Raw genomic sequence first — 23,128 nt, 5'->3', positions numbered from 1 at the left:
CTTCTTGGTATATGTGCACACATTGGGACAATCTAGGGTTAGCTACCAAACATGTCGGGTTTGTTGTATAATCGATAGATGAGCTCATTAGCCATAGGACAGGCATGCATCATTTGCACTTGTTTGATTTTATTTCGGTTTGATTACTTGTCATGATTTGCTTAATTGTACATTTTAAATGTCTATCTGCTAATTGTCATACTTGAATATACTTGGGTATTATTTGTTTGCTTTGCTTTTGTATGTATATCTGAGAGGTCCCTCATGCTAGTGTCATTTGACGTTGACCATTGTTCCGTTTGAATGTTGGAAGGTTGTGGAGAATTGTGGAAATTAATTAATGAGATATGAGGGTCAGATTAGAGTCTTTTAAGGTAGTTGCCTGATTACAGATTTGTGAAAACCTAGGAACGAAAATATTGAGTGGAAGCTTAAAATTGCTTAGTGAATTACACTCTATTCTTCCTTTATATTTTATTTTACCCCGCCTATCTGAACTCTTCTTATCGATACGTGTGTGTGTTACGCTCGCAATTTTCTTTTAAATCCTTTCAATCTTCTCGGTTAATACTGCCTTCTATTATTTATGTATATATATATATATATAAACTCCACCTTGAGTACCTTGAGTCATACCACCTTATTATCATTGACTTATGACTCGACATAAGGATTTGAATGGTAGGGTGTTACAGAGGATGCCGCCGATGGATCTGCAACCTCAGTCGTCGACCCCGATGCGGTTTAGCGTAAGACCATCTCAGCCCTGTATAAGAACCGCGTATACGGATGGGATTATTTTTCACCAGCAGCCTTCACACCTCGACGTTGAGGCCGTCGTCAGGCTCTTCCACTAGTCGAGTCGTCCAGCCTGAGGAAGGCGTGGTTTTGAGGCTCCAGGAGCCTTCACCTTCAAGCTCAGGAGCTTAACGATTATTGGGAGAGATATCAGGAGATCCTCACCCGCGTGACGTCTACGAATTAGTTCAGGTTAGGGTTTAGGGAGTCGCTGGAGCAGATACAACGTATGAAAAGTTCAGATGGAGGTGTATCAGCCCCAGATGCACGCCACTGGCATCAATCTTGTGGGTGGTAGCACTGCTGCAGGTGGCACACGGACATCATCACCATCTTTTGCGTTGCCGACTCAGGACAACGGGACTAACGACAACGACGACTACCTGGATCTATAGATATTAGTTTTTTTATTGTTTCATATATTTATTTGATGTACTTGACTTTTATTTAATTTGTACATTGTATTATTTATTTATTTTAGATAAAAATTTTTCATTATTCATGATTTGACCACTAATTATGTAAAAAAATTTAAATTTAAAATTAAAATTGGCAATTTATTTTAAATTAAAAATTGCCATTACCGTCGGAATCACCGAAGGAATAATCCGATGGTAATATGGTGCGGAATAACATGTTTTTTACGCTAACATTATCGTAAAAAAGATCTGCCGGTAACAAATTAGTTTTTCGAGCAGGTGATCCGCCAGAGAGTCCAACAGTAATTACCGTCGGATGAAATAAATCCAACAGTACTCAGCGTTTTTCTTATAGTACGTAGTTGTACCTTCAATTGCTTCCATACAGTTGTCTTTTCTCATAATAGCTTTTATCTTTAATTTCCAAAAGAAAAAATTATTCCCACTAAATTTTTAAATCTCATACTTTGTTGCTATTTTTTTAATATATGGTAACTTGCAATAACTAAAAGAAATTACTAATCAACAACCTTTAACTCTGATATTACCATTAAGTATCAGACAAACGATGCAGCTAAAATATAAAGATGAAAAAATTAAAAATCTATATAAATATGAAATAGTTGAATATATTTTTTTGAGAATTATAACTTCTCTCTCTTACAAAGAGATTACAATAACTCTCTCTTGACAAAAGAAAAATACACTTCTCTCTAATTGTATAGTATATAGGAGAATACCTCTCAAAAAAAAAAGAAAAAATTCTTAAAAAAACTCAAATGTTTCCTTGCTCTTGTTGGATGACTTGATGAGAAATGAAATAAGAAAGCTAAATTTATAGGAGAACCTCTGTTACATAAATTACTCATAACTTGAGATTGTTAGTCATCATCTATCTCCCTCCACTATCAAAATTTGAAGGTTATTATCAAAGAGTATTTTTCTCTTTTCATTGTTTGTTTTTTTTTCCTATAAAATTAGCTAAATCTAACAAAAAATCAACATGCGCATATATATACGTACACGCTTTTTCTTATTGATATATGTTGAGTTGAGAAATTAACAAAATTAATTAATGATGACAAACATTATTTTATTAAGCAAAATAAATAATTAGTGTTGATTATTTATGATTATATGAGGCTAATTATTTATTGTTGCAGGCCAAAACTCATCTTTGCTGTAAGCCCAAGAGGAAGGAAAACAATAAACAAGACTGATGGGCTGATAACACAAACAAAGCCCAAAAGGAAGCTAGGCAAGGAACCAATGGGCTGAATTTGATACAAACTCGATCCAAGTCCGTTTTGCTCTCTCATTCAAACTCTTCCCATGTGCCTTCCCCAAAAGTAACGTACACCTATCTTGTCTAAATCAGAAATCAGAAAAAGAAAAAGAAAAAGCTTAATACTCAAACTGTTCACAGAAGAAGAAAGAAAGAGAAGGATAGGCAAGAAAGGTTGAGGTCAAATCAGCAAGTTCAAACCAAATCAAACTTAGGCAATGGTTAAAGGTAAACCATTTCTTATTGCATGAATACTGCGTTCTTCTCTTCTTCCTAACTCTCTGCCACTCCAAAAATAGGTTACAAAGGAAAGTTTATTTCTGCTCTAATCTGTTGTGTTTCTACGGTCACAAGTGAGTCTTGGGGACCAAGTAGCTTCTCAATGGCCAAGATCTGGTTTTACCATTAAGGATATCTATTTTCTACTTTCCTATGGTTTTTGATCAATAAGAGAAGGTTAGCGCACAGTTTCCTTTCTGAGGATTAATGGGAAAAAGGTGAGATGGTGGGTTGGTGAAGCACACTGCTCAAAGTTTGACCTAGGAAGAAGAAACCAGCAACATGCAAAGAGATAAAAGAAGTTTGCTGTTCATTCAGAAGGCAAGGAGAGAAAACCAGAGTTTGGTAAGTTGTGTTCTGAGAAGAGTTCCCTGAAGAAGTTCCTCCATTTGGACAGTGCTTTCTTTCAAAGAAGCATTCCGCCAAAAATGAAGAACTAACTCAGAGACGTGCAAGTCTGGTTTATCACATAGCAAAGAGGTTGTTGATGAAGTCAATCTCCTTCATGTTTTACAGATTGTAATTTACTTTTCAATGTTTATCTTTTTATAATTTCTTGAGTGAAAAGGCATAATGAGAGAGCTCAAGTAAAAGCCAATGAGTGGAAAGAGGCTGAGTGATACACTTGAGAGAAAAGGCTAGAGTTATTTTCATATTTCTTTAGGTAAGTCTGTGTCTTGTATCTTATACCTGTGAGGTATCCGTTTCTTAGTTGGGTTAGCACTAAGAGTGAAGAGTTAGGTATTAGTATAACCAATGTCAAGTTAGGTTAGAACTTGAGTGTGAAAGGATTGTGTCAATCTTGTAGAATTAGTGTATGTAATACTTCAACTATAGTCGAAATTCCACCACTGTTGTGGTGGAGACTGGATGTAGGTTGCATTACACAAGGTAACTGATTCAGGATACATGATGGTGTCAGCTTCTCTCTTCTCTGCTATGTTCTGTTTTCTAATATTCATGAGACAAAAATAAATTGTCTCATAAATTTTTCGCTGCTGAGTTCAAACAGAATCAGAATTGAAAGTTTGCTTTAAAGGGTCATTTCAGTAACTTAAAAGAAAGGCATAGATTCAATCCCCCCTTCTCTAAGCTTACCACAACCTTCAGTTGGTATCAAGAGCTAAGGTCTCAAGAATCAAGCTTCACCGCTTGGAGCAAAGATCCAATGGCAAACAACTTGGGCACAACCACAGTTGCCTACATCCTCACTGAAGGCCAGTCAAATAACCGGCCACCTTTCTTCAATGGAAAGAACTATGCCTACTGGAAAGAGAGGATGAGGATCTTCATCCAATCTATTGACTACAACATATGGAAGATTGTTGTGAGCGGTCCCAAGATCCCAACAAAAACAAGTGCTGATGGAGTGGTGACTCTAAAAAAAGAAGCTGAATGGAATGAAGACGATAAGAAGAAGATGGAGCTGAATGCTAAAGCCATCAACCTTCTTCACTGTGCTATCAGCTTTGAAGAGTACCGAAAGGTGTCTAGATGCAAGATAGCCAAAGAAATCTGGGAAAAACTCCAAGTTACACACGAAGGCACTAAACAAGTCAAAGAAATGATGATTGATATGCTACAAAAAGAGTACAAGATGTTTAACATGAAGGATGGAGAAAGCATTGATGAAGTATTTGAGAGATTCTCAATCATAATCAACAACCTTGATGCTTTGGATACAAACTACTCAGAACAAACCTTAGTGTGAAAACTCCTTAGAAGCCTCACAAAAGAATGGGAAACCACTGCCACTGTCCTAGCCGAGAACAATAACCTAAGCCCGATAACCTATGATGAGATGAGAGGAAAACTCCTTGCCTATGAAACCACACACAAAAACCCGGACTCAAAGAAAAAGGGAATAGCCCTCAAGTCAAAAATAGAACCAAAAGAGAGTGAGTCTAGTAATGGTATTTCAGATGATGAGCTCATATTTTTTGTTAGGAGATTTAGAAGGATGGTGAAGAACAAGGGCAAGTACAAGGGTTCAAGCTCAAAGGAACACAAGATGGACTTGAGCAAAGTGACATGTCATCATTGCAAGGAGGCTGAACACTTCAAGCTAAACTGTCCAAAGCTCAAGAAGGAGGACAAAGGAAAGAAAGAAAGGAAAATAGTGCTCATGGCAGCTTGGGAGGATCTTGAGAACGACTCAAATGAAGAAGAAGAATCTGAAGGTGAAGATAAATACTGCTTCATGGATGGAAACAATAATCTTGATGAGGTAAATTACTATGATTTGACTATAGATGATTTACATACTATTATTGATGATCTCACTCTAAACACATCAAAACTGCTAGATAAGTACAATAAGTGCAGATCTGAAAAAGATGTGTTGAAAGATGAAAATAATTTTTTAAAAGAAAAAGTGAAGGAAACTGAAAGTGCTTTGGACACTATAGAAGAAAACAGATTTCTAAAATCTGAACTTGAAAAATTAAAAGGAAAGCACATTGTGGATCCTTCTTAAGAGTTAATTGCTGAAAATGAAAGATTAAATGATATGATTAAAAGGCTGAATGGTGACTTAGCAAAATTTGCTCAAAGTTCTAGTAACTTGGACAAATTACTTGCAAGCCAAAGACCATTGTTTGAAAAATCTGGTTTAGGTTACATAACCAAGGAAAGTGCAGTTTTCAGTGATTCCTCTATGAAATTTGTGGCATCCTCATAAAAAACTAAACCCACTTTCAACGAATCTGGTCTTGAAAATTTTCCCACACATGAAGAAAAATTTGATGAATTTTGTGCAAGTGAAACTGAGCCTTTTTCAAAAACCAAAACCACATCAAAAAGGTCAGGTCTGGGGTATATTTCGAAAAATGATATAGCTTTCAAGAAACCACCATTTTACAATAAAACCTCATTTTCAAAAAGTCCAAAAGTTTTCAAAAATTCTGGTAAAAATGCATTTGCAAAGGGGAATAATTATAACAAAAATCAGTTTGTCAAAAGAAATGCACCTCTTCCAAAAACCAGAAAATTTCAGTCCTTCAATCATTTCTAGCATGGTAACTCATCTCAAATTCAGCAACATGCATAAGGAAATCATTGTTTTAATTGCAAAAAAATTAGTCATTCATATTCTCAATGCTTCATTGAAAAAAGAATTGTTGAAAACCAAATTTACAATATTGTGTGTGATTTCAATGCACTTGGGCAACCAAGATGGATTAACTTCAAAGGATCTAAATTAATTTGGATACCTAAGGTTACTTGAAATTCTTCATGCAGATTTGCCTTGCATCCAAGAACAAAAAGGATATGTGGTACATGGATAGTGGATGCTCAAGGCACATGACTGGAAGGTCAACTTACTTCATCAAACTAAACAAGTATGATGGAGGTTTTGTGACCTTTGGAGATGATGGTAAAGGTAAAATAATTGCTGTTGGAAAAGTAGGTAATGAACACTCTACCTTCATTGATGATGTATTTTTGGTATGTGGATTGAAGCACAATCTTTTGAGTATAACTCAGCTATGTGATTTAGGATATTTAGTAACTTTCAAAAGACTTGAATGCTGTGTTGTAAATGAAAAGACTAATGAAGTGCTATTTGTTGCCAAGCATTTTAATAATGTGTATGGACTTACTCTTGATGAACTAAAGGATCAAAATGTAGCTTGTTTTCATTTTAAAGAATCTGAAAAGTGGCTATGGCATAAGAGATTGGGCCATGCAAGTATGTTTCAAATAAACAAACTTGTAAAGAAAGGGTTAGTAAGAGGTCTTCCTTTGATAAGGTTTGACAAAGACATCACTTGTGATGCTTGCCAAATGGAAAAACAAACAAAAAGTTCATTTAAACCAAAGGAAGACATCTCTACTAAAAGGCCACTTGAATTACGACATATTGACTTGTTTGGTCCAACAAGAACTCAAAGCCTAGGTGGTAAACATTATCGTTTAGTAATTGTGGATGACTATTCTAGGTTTGGTTGGGTCTTATTTCTTGCACATAAAAATGAAGCCTTTTTGGCCTTTGAAATCTTTTGTAAGAAAATTCAAAATGAAAAGGATTTAAAGATTTCTTCTATAAAAAGTGATCATAGAACTAAATTTGAAAACAATTTATTTGAATCATTTTGTGAGGAATTTGGAATATCTCACAACTTCTCTTGTCCAAGGACACCACAACAAAATGGTGTTGTGGAAATAAGAAATAGAAGCATACAAGAAATGACAAGAGCTATGCTTTATGAGAGCAATGTTCCAAAATTCCTTTGGGCTGAAGCGATTAACACAGCTTGCCACATTTTGAATAGAACAATCATAAGAAAATTTTTGAAGAAAACCCCTTATGAACTTTGGAAAGGTTACCCACCAAACTTAGACTACTTGCACATCTTTGGATGCAAATGCTTTGTTCTTAATAACAAAGATAATTTGGGTAAATTTGATCCAAAGACGTATGAGTTCTTATTTGTAGGATATTCCACAACTAGTAAAGCATATAGAGTTTATCATCAAGATGCTAGGATTATTGAGGAGTCCATACATGTTACATTTTGTGATACTAACTTGGTGCAAAGTATTTTGGAAGACTGTGATGCAGGGAATCAAGCTCAAAAGGACAATGAAACTGCACAAAATCATGAAAATAGAAATTTTGGACAAGCTGAACCAGATACTGCAGCTGCTAAAAATTCGAGAGACAATTCTATTTTGTCTCATGAATCTGAAGGAGATCCTGAAACTAGCAGTACCCAGAATCCCTTGGTGACTGAATCTGTCTCCAAGTCCACCAGACCTCATGAATGGAGATTCTTGAAGAATTATCCTGAAGAATTTGTCATAGGGGACGTTTCTCATGGGGTTAAAACTCGGTCTTCAACTAGAAAGGCAAATGAAGGAACAAACATTGTCATTCTCTCTCAAATGGAGCCTCAAAATGTTAAAGAAGCCCTTAGTGACCCTTCTTGGGTAAAAGTAATGGAGGATGAGCTTCTTGAGTTTGAGAAGAACCAAGTGTGGACTTTGGTTCCAAGGCCAAGTAGAAAGAAAGTGACCAACACCAAGTGAATATTTTGGAACAAGCTAGGAGAGGATGGCAGCATTGCAAGAAACAAAGCAAGGCTAGTGGCACAAGGATATGACTAAGAAGAAGGAATAGACTTTGATGAATCCTTTGTCCCTGTTGCCCGAATGGAAGCCATAAGACTTCTCTTAGCTTCAGCTGTGTTTTGTGGTTTTAAATTATATCAAATGGATGTGAAATGTGCATTTTTGAATGGTGTGATAGATAGAGAAGTGCATGTGGAGCAGCCACCTGGTTTTGAAAATAAAGAGCATTCTAACCATATTTTCAAATTATCAAAAGCTCTCTATGGTTTAAGACAAGCTCCCAGAGCTTGGTATGAGGGATTTAGCTATTTTCTTTTGAAAAATAGTTTTCAAAGAGGTACCACAGACACAACTCTATTTATCAAGAATTTTAATGATTCTTTCATTCTAGTCCAAATATATATTGATGACATTATTTTTGGATCAGCCGATGAATCCCTTTGTTCTGAATTTAGAAAACTCATGACAAGTGAATTTGACATGAGTATGATGGGTGAACTTAATTTTTTCCTTGGGCTGCAAATTAAACAATCTGAAAATGGTATTTTCATTCATCAAGAGAAGTATGCTAAGGAACTAGTTAAGAAATTTGATATGAAAAATGCCAAACCCATGGAAACTCCCATGCACCCTAGTTCAAAATTAGATAAGGGAGAAACTGAGAAAAATGTAGATGAGACTAGGTATAGAGGAATGATTGGCTCTCTTATGTACTTAACTTCCTCTAGACCCGATATTGTGCAAAGTGTTAGAATGTGTTTAAGATTCCAATCTAAACCTAAAGAGTCTCATCTTTCTGTAGTTAAGAGGATCATTAGATATGTTCATGGCACATCCAATTTTGGTCTTTGGTATCCTAAGATTGATGATTTTTCTACAGTTGATTATTGTGATGCATATTTTGCCGATGATAGAGTTGATAGAAGGAGCACTTCATGCTTATGTTGCTTCCTTGGAAAGTCCTTAAATGTTTGGTCAAGTAAGAAGCAACCAACAGTGGCCTTATCCACTGCAGAGGCTGAGTATATAGCTACTTCTTCTTGTTGTTCTCAGCTTATGTGGTTAAAAACACAGCTTGCTGATTACAAGTTAAATGCTGAAAATATTCCCCTACTGTGTAATGATATGAGTGCCATTAATATTTCTAAAAATCCAGTTTTGCACTCTAGGACTAAACATATTGAAGTGAAATTTCACTCAATAAGAGAACATGTTCAAAAAGGGGATATTAGCATTCAATTTGTTAAATTAGAAGAGCAATTAGCAAATATCTTCACAAAACCATTAGCTGAGGACAGATTCTGGGCCCAATATGAATGTTACATATTTTTTATATTTATTTTTTTGTTGGCTTGTGTGTTTCAGTTTTTTTTTGGGTTTTTATTTCAGTTTTATTTTATTTTGACTTTAAGTCCAATAAAGTTTTTTTAAAAATTTTGAATTGATTTCCTTTTTAATTTTAAAAATAAAATAAAACCTTTCTCTTTTATGATGTCAAGTCTTTTCAAGTCAAATCAGAAGGTGATGCAGTTGCATGGTTTGTGAAAGTTTCCTTTGGGTATGGTTACCAACACTCCCTCTCTTCCCTCTATAACTCCTCCTCAAAACCTTTTGGTTTCTCCCCTCTATCTTTACTGCTTCTCTTCCCTCAAAAATCTAAAACCAACCAAATGAGGAAGAAAGTTATTGCAAAAAGGCCATAGCGTGACAAGATTCATAAACTTCCTACAAATCCAAGACCCTCAACACGCTCTCAGGACCAAACATTCACTCCCTCACCTTCTCCTCCTACCTCTCCTCCACGAACCGATCCCATGGCACGCACTAAGAACCCTTCAAGGTTTCCTTCTTCAGCCAAGTCGACGCCAAACCATCCACCTCTGAAGGAACCACCATCTAAACCTGGGTCATCGAAGTGCAGCACGTCGAAAGGGAAGTGACCAGTAGTGCCTGAAGCTGCCTCTGAGCCCACACGACCTAAGTCAAGGTCGGTTCTCTTGCGTTCTCAAAGAGGTAAACCTCATCCTCCTCTCAAATCTGTTAGAGAACCTGACATTGGTCCTTTTGCTCATAAATCCCACTTCATGACATCTCACTCCAACTACAATCCTTATAGATTTAGGTCTGCCATGAATAATAAATTTTATGATGGAGTTATTAAGTACCGTACCCTGCGTCCCTCTTTTCTTGCTGATTTACTAACTTTGAAAAAGAAAGGCTTTTCTTTTGTTGAAAACTTGGAATTTCTAGACTGGAATCATCTATTTGACATCAAAAGGCATGTTTATCCTCTTTTGATCAAAGAGTTTTATGCTAACATGACATATCATGAAGGCACTGTTCACTCATATGTAAAGGGCCGAGACATAGTTTTAAATAATGAAACAATCAGTGATTCATTGAAGTATACTGATGTTGGGCCTTGTGCTTATGCTTCTGTTAAGTGGGATGAAGGAGTTGGTGTTTCTTACAATGATGCTTTGGCTAATATTTGTGAACATGTCTCCTTGATTGATGGCATCACACCCACTCACAAAGTCCTAGGATATGAACGTGCTCAGTTACACCGAATTGTCAACCACATAATACTTCCTCAAAGTGGTCCATATCAAAGGGTTTCCTACATTGACACTATTGTTTTATATGCCCTTCTCACTAAAATAGAAATTTCTTTTGCATATTTGATGGTTAGATACATGTTTGACTCTGTTAGGAGTGAGAAAGACAAAGCAATTTCTTATGGCATGTTTCTAACTTGCATATTTGAGCATTTTGGTGTTGACTTGACCAATGAGAATTATGAAAATAGACATTCATATCTAAAGGGAGGTGGTGCAGTGAAACAACAAAAAGGACCTACTCGATCTGAGAGAGTGGTTTTAGATGATGATGATGAAGAGTTCATTCTTGAAGAATCTCCTTCTCTTTCCACAGAGGGTACTTCCATCTCTACTGGCCAAAAATCTGCTCTGCTAAATGTTGTCAAAGATGTTGTTCAGGAGTTTGTCTCCCAATCCAATCACATGATTGCCATGAGCAAGGAGCAAAGAAAGCTAGCCAGCAAACATAAGAATTTCCTCCGAAAATCAAGGGATAGAGTGGTTGTATTTATGAAGTTCATTGATAATCTTAACCAAGATAAAGATCCTGCTACTGATGTTGAAGGGGAAGCTGATTCGGAGGGGAACAGTTCAGATGCCTAGAATTGTCTCATGAAACTATTGTTGTCTGCTCTCGTTTTGTCTCATGAAAACTGTTTTTTTTTTGTTCCTTTTGAACTAGTTTTTTTTTTGTTGTCTTGGATGACTATAATATCTTAACAACTGCAGCACTTAGTTTTAATTTATTTGGTATTTTGGACTCTGCACTAACAATTTTCTGCAGGATTTAAGGTTATGTTTTTTATTTAGTTTGCCTATCTTCCACCCTTGATGACAAAAGGGGGAGTAATAGCGCATGATGAGCAGCCGAATTATGAATACTTGATCAATTTTAGTTGATTGTTGCTGATATAATGTTGTTGGCATGAATTTGCAAATGTTTTCTACTGTTGTGATCATTCTGGCATGAGTTTGAAAACTTGCTTTATGATATGTTGCTGTTTTGACTCTGACCCTGATGTTTTAATGTTCTGTTTTGACTAAAGTATGATCTGTCATGAGCTATTAAAAACTATCAATGTCTGCTGCATCTTTGGTTAATATATGGTATTTATTTGGTTCCAAATAAGTATATGTAAACAGAAAAGAAGAGAAGAGCATAAATTTAGGGGGAGCTACTCTTGAAAAGGAAAGGGGAGCAACACTAAAGCAAGTAACATAAATCAAAGGGAGTTTCTAAATCCTACTCAAATTCATTTCCTTTTGATCTTTGTTTAAATTATGTTTTGTCATCAAGGGGGAGATTGTTGAGTTGAGAAATTAACAAAATTAATTAATGATGACAAACATTATTTTATTAAGCAAAATAAATAATTAGTGTTGATTGTTTATGATTATATGAGGCTAATTATTTATTGTTGCAGGCCAAAAATCATCTTTGCTGTAAGCCCAAGAGGAAGGAAAATAATAAACAAGACTGATGGGCTGATAACACAAACAAAGCCCAAAAGGAAGCTAGGCGAGGAACCAACGGGCTGAATTTGATACAAACCCGATCCAAATCCATTTTGCTCTCTCATTCAAACTCTTCCCATGTGCCTTCCCCAAAAGCAATGTACACCTATCTTGTCTAAATCAGAAATCAGAAAAAGAAAGAGAAAAAGCTTAATACTCAAGCTGTTCACAAAAGAAGAAAGAAAGAGAAGGATAGGCAAGAAAGGTTGAGGTCAAATAAGCAAGTTCAAACCAAATCAAGGTTAGGCAATGGTTAAAGGTAAACCATTTCCTATTGCATGAATACTGCATTCCTCTCTTCTTCCCAACTCTCTGCTACTCCGAAAATGGGTTACAAGGAAAAGTTGATTTCTGCTCTAATCTACTGTGTATCTACGGTCACAAGTGAGTCTTGGGGACCAAGTAGCTTCTCAATGGCCAAGATCTGGGTTAACCATTAAGGATATCTGTTTTCTGCTTTCCTATGGTTTTTGGTCAACAAGAGAAGGTCAGAGCACAGTTTGCTTTCTGAGGATTAATGGGAAAAAGGTGAGATGGTGGGTTGGTGAAGCACATTACTCAAAGTTTTACCTAGGAAGAAGAACCAGCAACATGCAAGGAGATAAAAGAAGTTTGCTGTTCATTCAGAAGGCAAGGAGAGAAAACCAGAGTTTGGTAAGTTGTGTTCTGAGAAGAGTTCCCTGAAGAAGTTCCTCCACTTGGACAGTGCTTTCTTTCAAAGAAGCATTCTGCCAAAAATGAAGAACTAACTCAGAGACGTGCAAGTCTGGTTTATCACATAGCAAAGAGACTGTTGATGAAGTCAATCTCCTTCATGTTTTACAGATTGTAATTTACTTTTCAATGTTTATCTTTCTGTAATTTTTTGAGTGAAAAGGCATAATGAGAGAGCTCAAGTAAAAGCCAATGAGTGGAAAGAGGCTGAGTGATACACTTGAGAGAAAAGCCTAGAGTTATTTTCAGATTTCTTTAGGTAAGTCTGTGTCTTGTATTTTGTACCTGAGGTATCCCTTTCTTAGTTAGGTTAGAACTAAGAGTGAAGAGTTAGGTATTAGCATAACCAATGTCAAGTTAGACTAGAACTACTTGAGTGTGAAAGAATTGTGTCAATCCTGTAGAATTGGTGTATGTAATATTTCAACTATAGTGAAAATTTCACCACTGTTGTGGTGGAGACTAGATGTAGGTTGCATTGCACAAGGCAACTAAACCAGGATACATGATGGTGTCAGCTTCTCTTTTCTTTGCTATGTTCTATTTTCTGATATTCATGAGACAAAAATAAATTGTCTCATAAATTTTCCGCTGCTGAGTTCAAACAGAATCAGAATTGAAAGTTTGCTTTAAAGGGTCATTTCAGTAACTTAAAAGAAAGGCATAGATTCAACCCCCCTTCTCTAAGCCTACCAGAACCTTCAATATAGTATATAAATTTTTGTTAAAAAGCACATAAAATTATCGATATAGTACAGAAATTTCTGCACCTAGCATAAAAAAATTTGTATATAACACAAACTTGTGGATATAGCATAGAAATTTGTATATATATAACACAAAAATTCTTGTATATAAAATATAACCTTATCAATATAGCATAAAAAAATTTTACATAGCCTAGCAAATTTTGCTAGATACTTCTACTGTTGTTATTTTGGGTTCTGTGCTCCGAATTTTTTATGCTCAATAGTTTCGCTGCACAACTCAAAAATTTCTTTTACTTGGGTTCTGTGTTATACACCAAAATTTATGTGCTCAGTAGTTTTACTGAACATATATTGGAGAAGAACATGAAGAAGAAGTGGATAAGTTAATGATCTGAATATATGGTTCTTTAAAAATTTTTGTATTGTACATTAAAATTTTTGTGTACATCAGTTTTGTTGAACACATATATGAAAAGAAGAAGTAAAAAGAAGGAGGAGAAGAAATCAAATAAAAAAAGAAGAATGAGAAAAAAAAAGAGGATGACAACGACAATAATAACAATAAAAGAAGAAAATATATATATATATATATATATATATATATATATATATATATATATATATATAAAGATTCTATTACCATCAATATTGTTATACGTTGCTTATGATTAGATTCTATTACCATCAATATTGTTATACTTTGCTTATGATTGAATCATTAATGTAATCTTTTGATTTTATAATATAATTACAAATATTCTTATTTTTATTTTCGGAAATACAATTCCATTCAATATGCATACTTTTAACATATTAAAATATACAATTAAAGAATTAATTTAGGTTGGTTGAGCGGTCAATTCGTCACTTATCCATTTAAATAAGTGTTGGCTAGCAACAAACAATTAAATAGAGCTCATTCATTTACCTATTAGACTGAAAAATACTATAAACAATAAAATTAAAAGAAAATATTCTCTAACATCCAATGTTAAAACTTCATTAAGCACAATACATGCATACATCTAGCTAAATTAATACATGTAGCTACTTACTTTTAATATTTAATTAATAATTTATTTATGAATAAAATATTACATTTTAAGATTGTATTTGTTTTGAGTTATTAGGATTGAGATTTAGAGATTAATATTTAGTATCATATTTGGTGATCATAAATTAGAATTAAAATTTTAATTTCGAGATATAGAATTTCAGTTTTTTTAATATTTTTAAAAAGTGAGATATAAAAAACTAAAATTTTTAAAAATAAATATTAAAACTTTATTAATATTTAATATAAAAATTTAATTTAGTCCTTATCTTCTAATTTTCATCTCCAAATTTCTATCTTTCAGTTTTAATCTCTTTTTCAAATACAGTCAAAGTGTATCGTTCTCTGCATTTGGTTGTCAAATAAGACATGTCACTTTTCTTGCAATAAGCAGTGCATATTTTCCAATCACATACATCTTTTAAAATTGTATATTGTTCTAATCAAATCCTCCCCCCCCCCCCCCCTCTCTTAAGTGTCTGCTATATTTAAGGAGCCAAGATAGATCCATGCTACCAAGCACTATATAGGCTGAACAAGTTATTTTTATTTCATTTTACTTTTGTTAAAAGAGGTTTTCTATCATCGTTTGTTGCACAATAATACAATAATGAACTAGAGACGCCGACCTCGGAACCATCGAGAAAAAAAAAAAAAGAAAAAATAAATAAAGTGGGATATATGTGTATATAAGAAGTTGGATTAAAGATAAGGATAAATAGTGAGATTCGCACAACAACAAAGAGACAGTAGATGGTAAGCTATCTCATATTATTAAAGTGAATATCATCCGATAAAAGAAAAAAAAAAAATTATACAACAAATTTCTAATTTCTTTCCTACAATAAGAGAAATAGATATAGGAAATTAGGTTTAAATGAGAACATCAGAAAAGAATCACAATCCCTTGGATATTCCAGGCTGCTATGCTTAAATTATATCTTTGCTTCATGAAACATAATTTGGAGCCAACTATTGTACTCTCATCGAAATTTTTAATTCTTTACCGCATAAGTGCATAACAACTCTCTATTTTTTCATTATAACTAACCCTACGTTACATATTAATTTGGATTTCTTCAAATTTAACTAACTTCCACTCCAATATAATAAATCATTTAAAGGACACCAAACAATTATCAAGGAACTTTCCTTGTGAGTTGCGACACCCAATTGCTTACAACTTTTTTCCTTTAACCCTAACTGCTCTTGACATTTTGTAGACACACAAGCTAACTTTCTATATAAAGGTGGCACTATGCATGGTCAATGTAGACACACAAGCTAACTTTCTATATAAAGGTGGGCACTACTATGCATGGTCAAATGGATAAGCCTAGAAGAGGCCCAATTACTTTAAATAAAAATAAGATTTTGAAATATGCATTAAATATACTCTAAAACCACCAAATATTTCATAGTCTCGTGAGAATAAAAATAATGTAATAAATTAATTATTTAAAATTTAATTCACATAATACTCTATATTTAAATAAAATATATAGGGATATTTATTTCATATGTTAAATACATATATAATTAATTTATTATTCAATAATAATAAATAGAAATATTTTAGACTTTTACTTTATTCAATGAATTAAACTACTTTTGGTTTTAAAAAGTGTCGAATTATAATTAATTAATTAATTACACAAATAATTATTATTGTAATTTTTTATCAAATTAAATTGATTATATAAACTTAACCCTTTTTTCTCATTTATTTATTTGAGTGTTTATTGTCTCTCTACCTACATATTATTAGTAACAATTAATTAATAAATAATAATCAAAATAAAGATTTTATTTTAATTAAAATTAAATTAAATTGATTATATAAACTTACAAAATTTTCTTATTTATTTATGAGTATTTATTCTCTTTACCTACATATTATTAGTACCAATTAATTAACAAAAAGTTTGTTAAATGTTACCTAACTTTTTGGAAAAAAAGTTGCCGATCAAATAATATTTTTAAAGTGAGTACTTACTTAAATCTATAGATAAAATGAATAAAAGAGACCAATTCAACCTGAGATTATATGATTATATACTAGAAATAAGAAAAAGTTTAGTCACGAGCATTTATTAAAATTTAACTAGCACTTAATCAATAAAAAATGAGTAATTTCACATTATTAGATGTATGTAATCTCACACCATTAAAAATACTAATGATAACTAAAGCTGCGCATTTGTTTTTAGAGACAGACATTGAGACAGAGACACAAAATTGTGTTTGACATTGGAAACATGAACAGAAATAATATGTCCAAAATACTAAATCAGTGTATTTTGTGTTCACTCTACCCTAACAGGAAGGACACGGTAATATTAACAAGGGATACAAGTTTTTTTTTTCATTTTTTCCTTTTATTATTTTTGTTAATTTTTTATAATTATATTTTTTATTTTATATTTTTCATCTCAAATTTTTTAATGAAAAATAAAGAGAATAAATTAAATTTTCATAATTTATTATAGTTTATCATTAAACAGAATACAAGAATACAAAATTTTATTTAAACTGGCTTTAACTTATGGGGAGCATCTTCTTATATTTTAAAATGTATTCTTTGAACTAGCATGCTCGTAGTTGTTGAAGAATGGTTCCACAATGCAAATACTATAGAATAATATTAATTGCTATACCTGCAGCGTGGATAAATTGCAAAGCCACTTCAATGGTTTCATGCTATAAATAGCGAGCTTTCCATGCAGAGGATATTCAAGTCTCTCACAATTAACAAGAAATTATATACAAAACTATAGAGATATATAGAAGGTAGCAAACTAAAAATGAAAGCTACATACTTGCTGGTTGCATTCTTGGCTCTGGCCTCTTTTGCCTCTGCCTATGATCCCAGCCCTCTCCAAGACTTTTGTGTTGCTCTCCCCGACGGCATTAAAGACGCTGGTATCTGTGCATATATACATTCATATTCTCCACATAATCACATAGTTTTTGTTACTCGAATTAAATTTCAATTGGTTTCCTTTCAATATTATGGTTAAGCTTAGCATCTTATGACTAGTTGTTTTTAATAGAAGATTTTTCACTTTGCAGTATTTGTGAATGGAAAATTTTGCAAAGACCCTAAAGTTGTGGTAGCTGAGGATTTTTTCAAGCACGTAGATCCTGGGAATGTTGTTAACAAACTTGGGTCAAAAGTAACTCCAGTGACAGTTAACGAACTAGCAGGACTCAACACATTGGGTATATCACTTGCTCGCATAGATTTTGGACCTAAGGGTTTAAATCCTCCTCACACTCACCCACGAGCCACTGAGATATTGATAGTTATTGAAGGAACTCTCTTAGTTGGATTTGTGACTTCCAATCAGAACAACACCAACCGTCTTTTTACCAAAGTGCTCAACAAGGGTGATGTGTTTGTGTTCCCAATTGGCCTCATTCACTTCCAATCTAACATCGGTTATGGCAATGCTTTCGCTATTGCTGGTCTTAGCAGTCAAAATCCAGGTGTTATCACAATTGCAAATGCTGTGTTCGGATCTACTCCACCTATTTCTCCCGAAATTTTGGCTAAAGCTTTCCAAGTGGACAACAACGTAATCAACTATCTCCAAAAGCAGTTTTGGTATGATAACAACTAGTTTGACGACAGAGAGCACTCGTCATTGAATAATTCTACTTGTACTTTGATTTAGTGTTATGCATATGCCTCATGCAGTTCCCTTTAATAATAAAACGCATGGGGGTTATAATTCATATGCACTACGTTGTATTCATGTTCTGCTGTGATTTAATTTAATTTTAGTGTGTGATTTTTAATAAAAATAAATCATGTTTCTTCGTATTGAATCCGTCAATTTTTTCAAAGCGCTACCACTCTCCCATAGTGTGGCAGACTTAAGAGATCATGGCATAATTATTAGCATTTATTACTCTAAATTTTGATGGACTTAAACTTCACTTCCATGTCCATCCTTTAGCTGATTATATATATATACAAGTGTAATTAATTACCCGTAAAATTGAAATCATAATTTTAAGTTGTTTTGTTAAAATTAATTTAAATTATAATAATTTAATTAATAAAAAAAAATAATAAAATATGTATTGTTTATTTTTTTTAATTTAGTGTTAATTGTATTAACTCTAAAATAGTTATTAACCAGTTTTAGTAATTTATTTTTTTTCAATAAATCAGACATATATATTGTATGTGACCATAAATAATCTAGTAATACCTAAATTCACTAACAAATTATTATATGTGTAAGAACATATCAAAATCAGTTGAAAATGAACATCAAATTATTAGAAAATTCTAATGCAGAAAGTTCTTCAATAAATAATAAATAATTTAAACTCACTAAATAACAACTCAACACTATCTTTTGATGCTTGCAAAATATATACCTGAAACATTACTATATCAATGTTAGTATACAAAATTATATGATTAATGTAATTATAAAATTGTTTATCAAAAGAATAAAATAATACGAATTTTTATGATAATTCTAATATTCTCAAGATATAAATGTACAACAAGAATGTATTACCCATTTGCACTTAGAATTTGTCAATTTTTTCAAATTGATAGTAATAAATTTAATTAAGAGATTTTGTTATTACCTTTTTCATTATAAACTCTCAAAAACTTCTCTATATACCACATTCATCGTGCAGTTATCTTCCAAGTGTCCGTGATCTTGCAACAGCACTCGCCGACCATCTTTACTCCTTACTCTTGCCTTTATTTTCCAAACTTTTTCATTACATAATCTACCATAGATATGAAAAATAATAAACAAAAAAGAACTATGTCTGACGTAAGAATTTTTTAGATGATAAATAATTGTTATAATTCACTATTACTCCTTATATATATAATGACTATTCTATTTCAATCTATGCTTGATTCCATTCCAAAATGTATCTTCGTTCTTCATCCTAATGAATTAGGAGTGTAACTTGACCGTCATCCCTATTCTACATGGGTTCTTGCGAGTCCTTGACGGGATAGTACTGAACCACAAGCTTGATTATACATCTCTTAGACGGCTAATTCACGACTTCGTTGGGGACTTGAAGACATCAGTTCAACTGAGGTATGAGGCGATTAGGGCCTTTATGGTATAGGCTAGAATCGAGAAGCAACATTCTCTGATCCAAAAGATCCGACCTTGTCTGTGGTATTTTGAGTAGGATCACCAAGGCAATGGACTACAGGAGCTTCACCCTCGTTCAGATTGGATGACCACTGACCCGACATTTGATCTGAAGCAGAGGAGATTAATGACCACTAACTTGGCGTTAATCACTTACAGCCTACCATGGAATGAATCATTAGAAGTTGAAGTAGACAATGAGAAAAGTTGATCCAGAAGGAGGAAGCATCTCTGAAGCCTCAACCGTTCTCTTATTACTGATTTCACACCAATTAAGTAATTCTATCTTTATTCCATTTTTATGCATTTTTCACAACAACTATCTTTTCTATCCGCCTGACTAAGATCTACAAGATAGCCGTTGCTTGCTCAATCCGACAATCTCCGTGGGATCGACCATCACTCACCTGAGGTATTACTTAGACGACTTGGTGCACTTGCGGGTCTATTTGTGCGAATATTGTGGAGTCAATTTCGGGCACCAAGTTTTTGTGTCGTTGCCGGGGATTGTTCGAGTTTGACAAACTACGGACTATCTTGTTGCTTAGATTAGGCACTTTAAGGTGTAGTAGCTCTTTTAATTGTGTGTTTTGTTTTCCTTTTCAAAAAAAAAAAACTTTACAAAATCCTTTTTTTTTGTCTTTTGGTTGAGTCTAGTGTCAATTTCTAAGTTTGGTGTTCCTTGTATGTTCTTTATTTTCTTTGAATTTTCAAATTATTCTTGAGTGTTCTTCTTGGTATTCAAGTTATTCTTGTTTCTTTTCTTTGTTTGATCTTAAAAATTTTAAGTTTAGTGTTTTTTGGTGTTTTTCTTTCTAATTTTCGAAAAACTAGTGTCTTTGATCTCAAAATTTTAAGTTTGGTGTCTTTTGGTTGTTTTTCTCTTTCTTCATTAATTCGAAAAAAATAAAAAAAATATTTCTTTATCTTTCTTTAATTTTCGAAAATCTTGCTTCTTTTCTTATCTTAATTTACAAATCTTAAGTTTAGTGTTTTCTTGTTAGTGAAGTTTATATTTTTTAATTTTAAATCCTATCTTTCCAAAACTTTTCAAATCTTATCATATCTTTCTTTTAATTTGATTCTTACATATCTTATCTTTTTTTAAATTTTAAAATTTCAAATCTTTTTAAATGTTTACTATCTTTTCAAATTTGATTTCCAAATCTTTTTAATTTAAAACTCATCTCCCTCAACTTCTTTTTAAATCTTTATCCTATCTTTCTATTTTTCAATTTTAAAACTTACATAACTTACTTTCTTTTTAATTTTAAAACTTTTTTCAATTACAAATCTTACACTCTTTTAAAATTGAATTTCAAATTCCTTGTTTGACTTCTTCTTCCTACTTTTTCGAAAATCACCTCTTAATTTTTAAATCTTTTTAATTAATTAGCTTTTAATTTCCTTCTTGTTTTTTGAATTCAATAATAAAATAAAATAAAAACAAAAATATTTTAATTCTAGTTTCCCTTTTTACTTCTTAATATTCGAATTCTTCTACTCCTCATATTTGAATTCTTTCTCTCATCTCTCTATCCCCATTCTTTCTTTCTTCTTCATATCTCACTGGGAGTTCTCTATACTTTGACATTTCTTGGTTTTCTTTTTCTTGTTTATGAGCAGGAACAAAGATAAAAAACCTCTCTTTGATCCTGATCCTGAACCTGAGAGGACTCTAAGGAGGCGTTTACAACAAGTTAAAGCACAACACTCTGGAGGAAACCTCACAGAACTTTTTGAACAAGAAGCTAAAATTACAAACATGGCAGCCAATTCAAATGATAGAGGAGATGCAAGGAAGGTTCTTGGTGACTTCACTGCACCCACTTCTGACTTCTATGGAAGAAGCATCTCTATACCTGCCATTAGAGCAAATAACTTTAAGTTGAAACCTCAATTAGTCTCTCTAATGCAACAGAATTATAAATTCCATGGACTTCTACTGGAAGATCCACATCAATTCCTATCTGAATTCTTACAAATATGTTATACTGTTAAGACCAATGGAGTGGGTTCTGAGGTCTACAGGCTAATGTTATTCCCTTTTGCTGTCAGAGATAGAGCTAGGATATAGTTGGATTCTCAACCCAAGGAAATTAAAGCCTAGACTCTTGGAAAAAGTTGGTCAATGCTTTCTTGGCCAAGTTCTTTCCACCTCAGAAAATGAGCAAGCTCAGGGTAGAAGTTTAAACCTTCAGACAAAAAGAGGGTGAATCTCTCTACGAAGCTTGGGAAAGATACAAGCAACTGATCAGAAGATGTCCTCCTGACATGCTCTCAGAATGGACTATCCTAGGTATCTTCTATGATGGTCTATCTGAGATGTCCAAGATGTCATTGGACTATTCTGCTGGTGGATCACTCCACTTGAAGAAAACACTTGAAGAGGCACAAGAACTCATTGAAATGGTTGCAAACAACCAATTCATGTACACTTCTGAGAGGAACCCTGTAAACAATGGGATATCTTAGAAGAAAGGAGTCCTGGAGGTTGACACTCTGAATGCCATATTGGCTCAGAATAAGATCTTGACCCAACAGGTCAATATGATCTCTCAGCATTTGACTGAAATACAAACTGCAGCTGGCATCACTCAAGACACCTCCTATGATGGAGATGCTTATAATCCAGATCAACACACGATGGAAGAGGTAAATTATATGGGAGAACCCTATGAAAACACCTATAACTCCTCATGGAGGAATCATCCTAACTTCTCATGGAAAGATCAACAGAAGCCTCAGCATGGCTTCAACAATAATAAAGGTGGAAGAAACCAGAATAAGTTTAACAGTAATAAACCAATCCCATCTTCTCAGTAACATATGGAGACTTCTAAGCAGATCCTCTCTGACATAGCACCATAGTATCTGAACTCTCTAAGACCACTGAAGTAAATCTGGAGGTACAAGTTGGTCAGATGACCAAGAGAATCCCTGAGACCCCTCCTAACACTCTCCAAGTAACACTGAAGTAAATCCAAGAGAAAAGTGCAAGGCCATTAATGTAGAAGTTGAGGTCGAATCTGAAGGGGATGCTCTGGCATTGAACGCCAGTAAGGGAGTCCCTACTGGGCGTTCAATGCCCAAAGAGGAACCATCAGTGGCGTTGAGCGCCAACAAAGGAGTAGCTGGGCGTTCAACGCCTAAAGTGGCACAAAAGCTGGCGTTGAACACCAGTAATGGGGCAACTGGGCATCCAACGCCCACTAAAAACTTCCCTATTGAAGAACTGAAGGTCACTAAGGCTCATGAGGAGACCATAGAAGTTTCATTGAATGCCTTGTTGCAAATTATGGATTATAAAGATCACTCCTCCTCTGATGAGGAAGATGAAACTAGAAAAGAGTAAGTTACTCGGTACCTAGGAATTCTGATGAAGCTAAATGCCAAATTATTTGGAATAGAGACATTGGAGGAAGAACCTCCAGTGCTCACCAAGGAACTCAATGCCTTGGTTCAGAAGAAACTACCTCAGAAGCTGCCGGATCCCGGACGCTTCCTAATTTCCTGTACCATAGGCACTATTAC

At 33.8% G+C, this 23,128-nt stretch overlaps 1 protein-coding gene and 1 non-coding gene across 2 annotated transcripts; one reads left to right on the top strand and one right to left on the bottom strand.

The window, feature by feature from the left end:
- The first annotated feature begins 17,149 nt into the window (after positions 1–17,149).
- LOC112758484 (germin-like protein subfamily 1 member 7) lies at positions 17,150–18,273 on the top strand. The gene is made up of 2 exons (XM_025807181.2): positions 17,150–17,369; positions 17,520–18,273. Exons 1-2 carry the CDS (start codon positions 17,252–17,254, stop codon positions 18,068–18,070), a joined length of 669 nt encoding a protein of 222 aa, XP_025662966.1. The 5' UTR covers positions 17,150–17,251; the 3' UTR covers positions 18,071–18,273.
- A 3,493-nt stretch (positions 18,274–21,766) lies between these two features.
- LOC112761779 (small nucleolar RNA R71) lies at positions 21,767–21,870 on the bottom strand. Its single transcript, XR_003182156.1, has one exon. It is a non-coding gene; the product is annotated as a small nucleolar RNA R71 (small nucleolar RNA).
- Between the last annotated feature and the right edge of the window lie 1,258 nt (positions 21,871–23,128).

Source organism: Arachis hypogaea, chromosome 16, assembly GCF_003086295.3.
Source record: "Arachis hypogaea cultivar Tifrunner chromosome 16, arahy.Tifrunner.gnm2.J5K5, whole genome shotgun sequence".
Lineage (NCBI taxonomy): Eukaryota > Viridiplantae > Streptophyta > Magnoliopsida > Fabales > Fabaceae > Arachis > Arachis hypogaea.
This window is presented reverse-complemented; position numbering and strand designations above follow the sequence as displayed.

Coding starts and splice junctions, on each gene's coding strand:
- LOC112758484 (XM_025807181.2), top strand. CDS start 17,252: ATGAAAGCTACATACTTGCTGGTTGCATTCTTGGCTCTGGCCTCTTTT. Junction 17,370..17,519: donor CGACGGCATTAAAGACGCTG/GTATCTGTGCAT, acceptor TTCACTTTGCAG/TATTTGTGAATGGAAAATTT.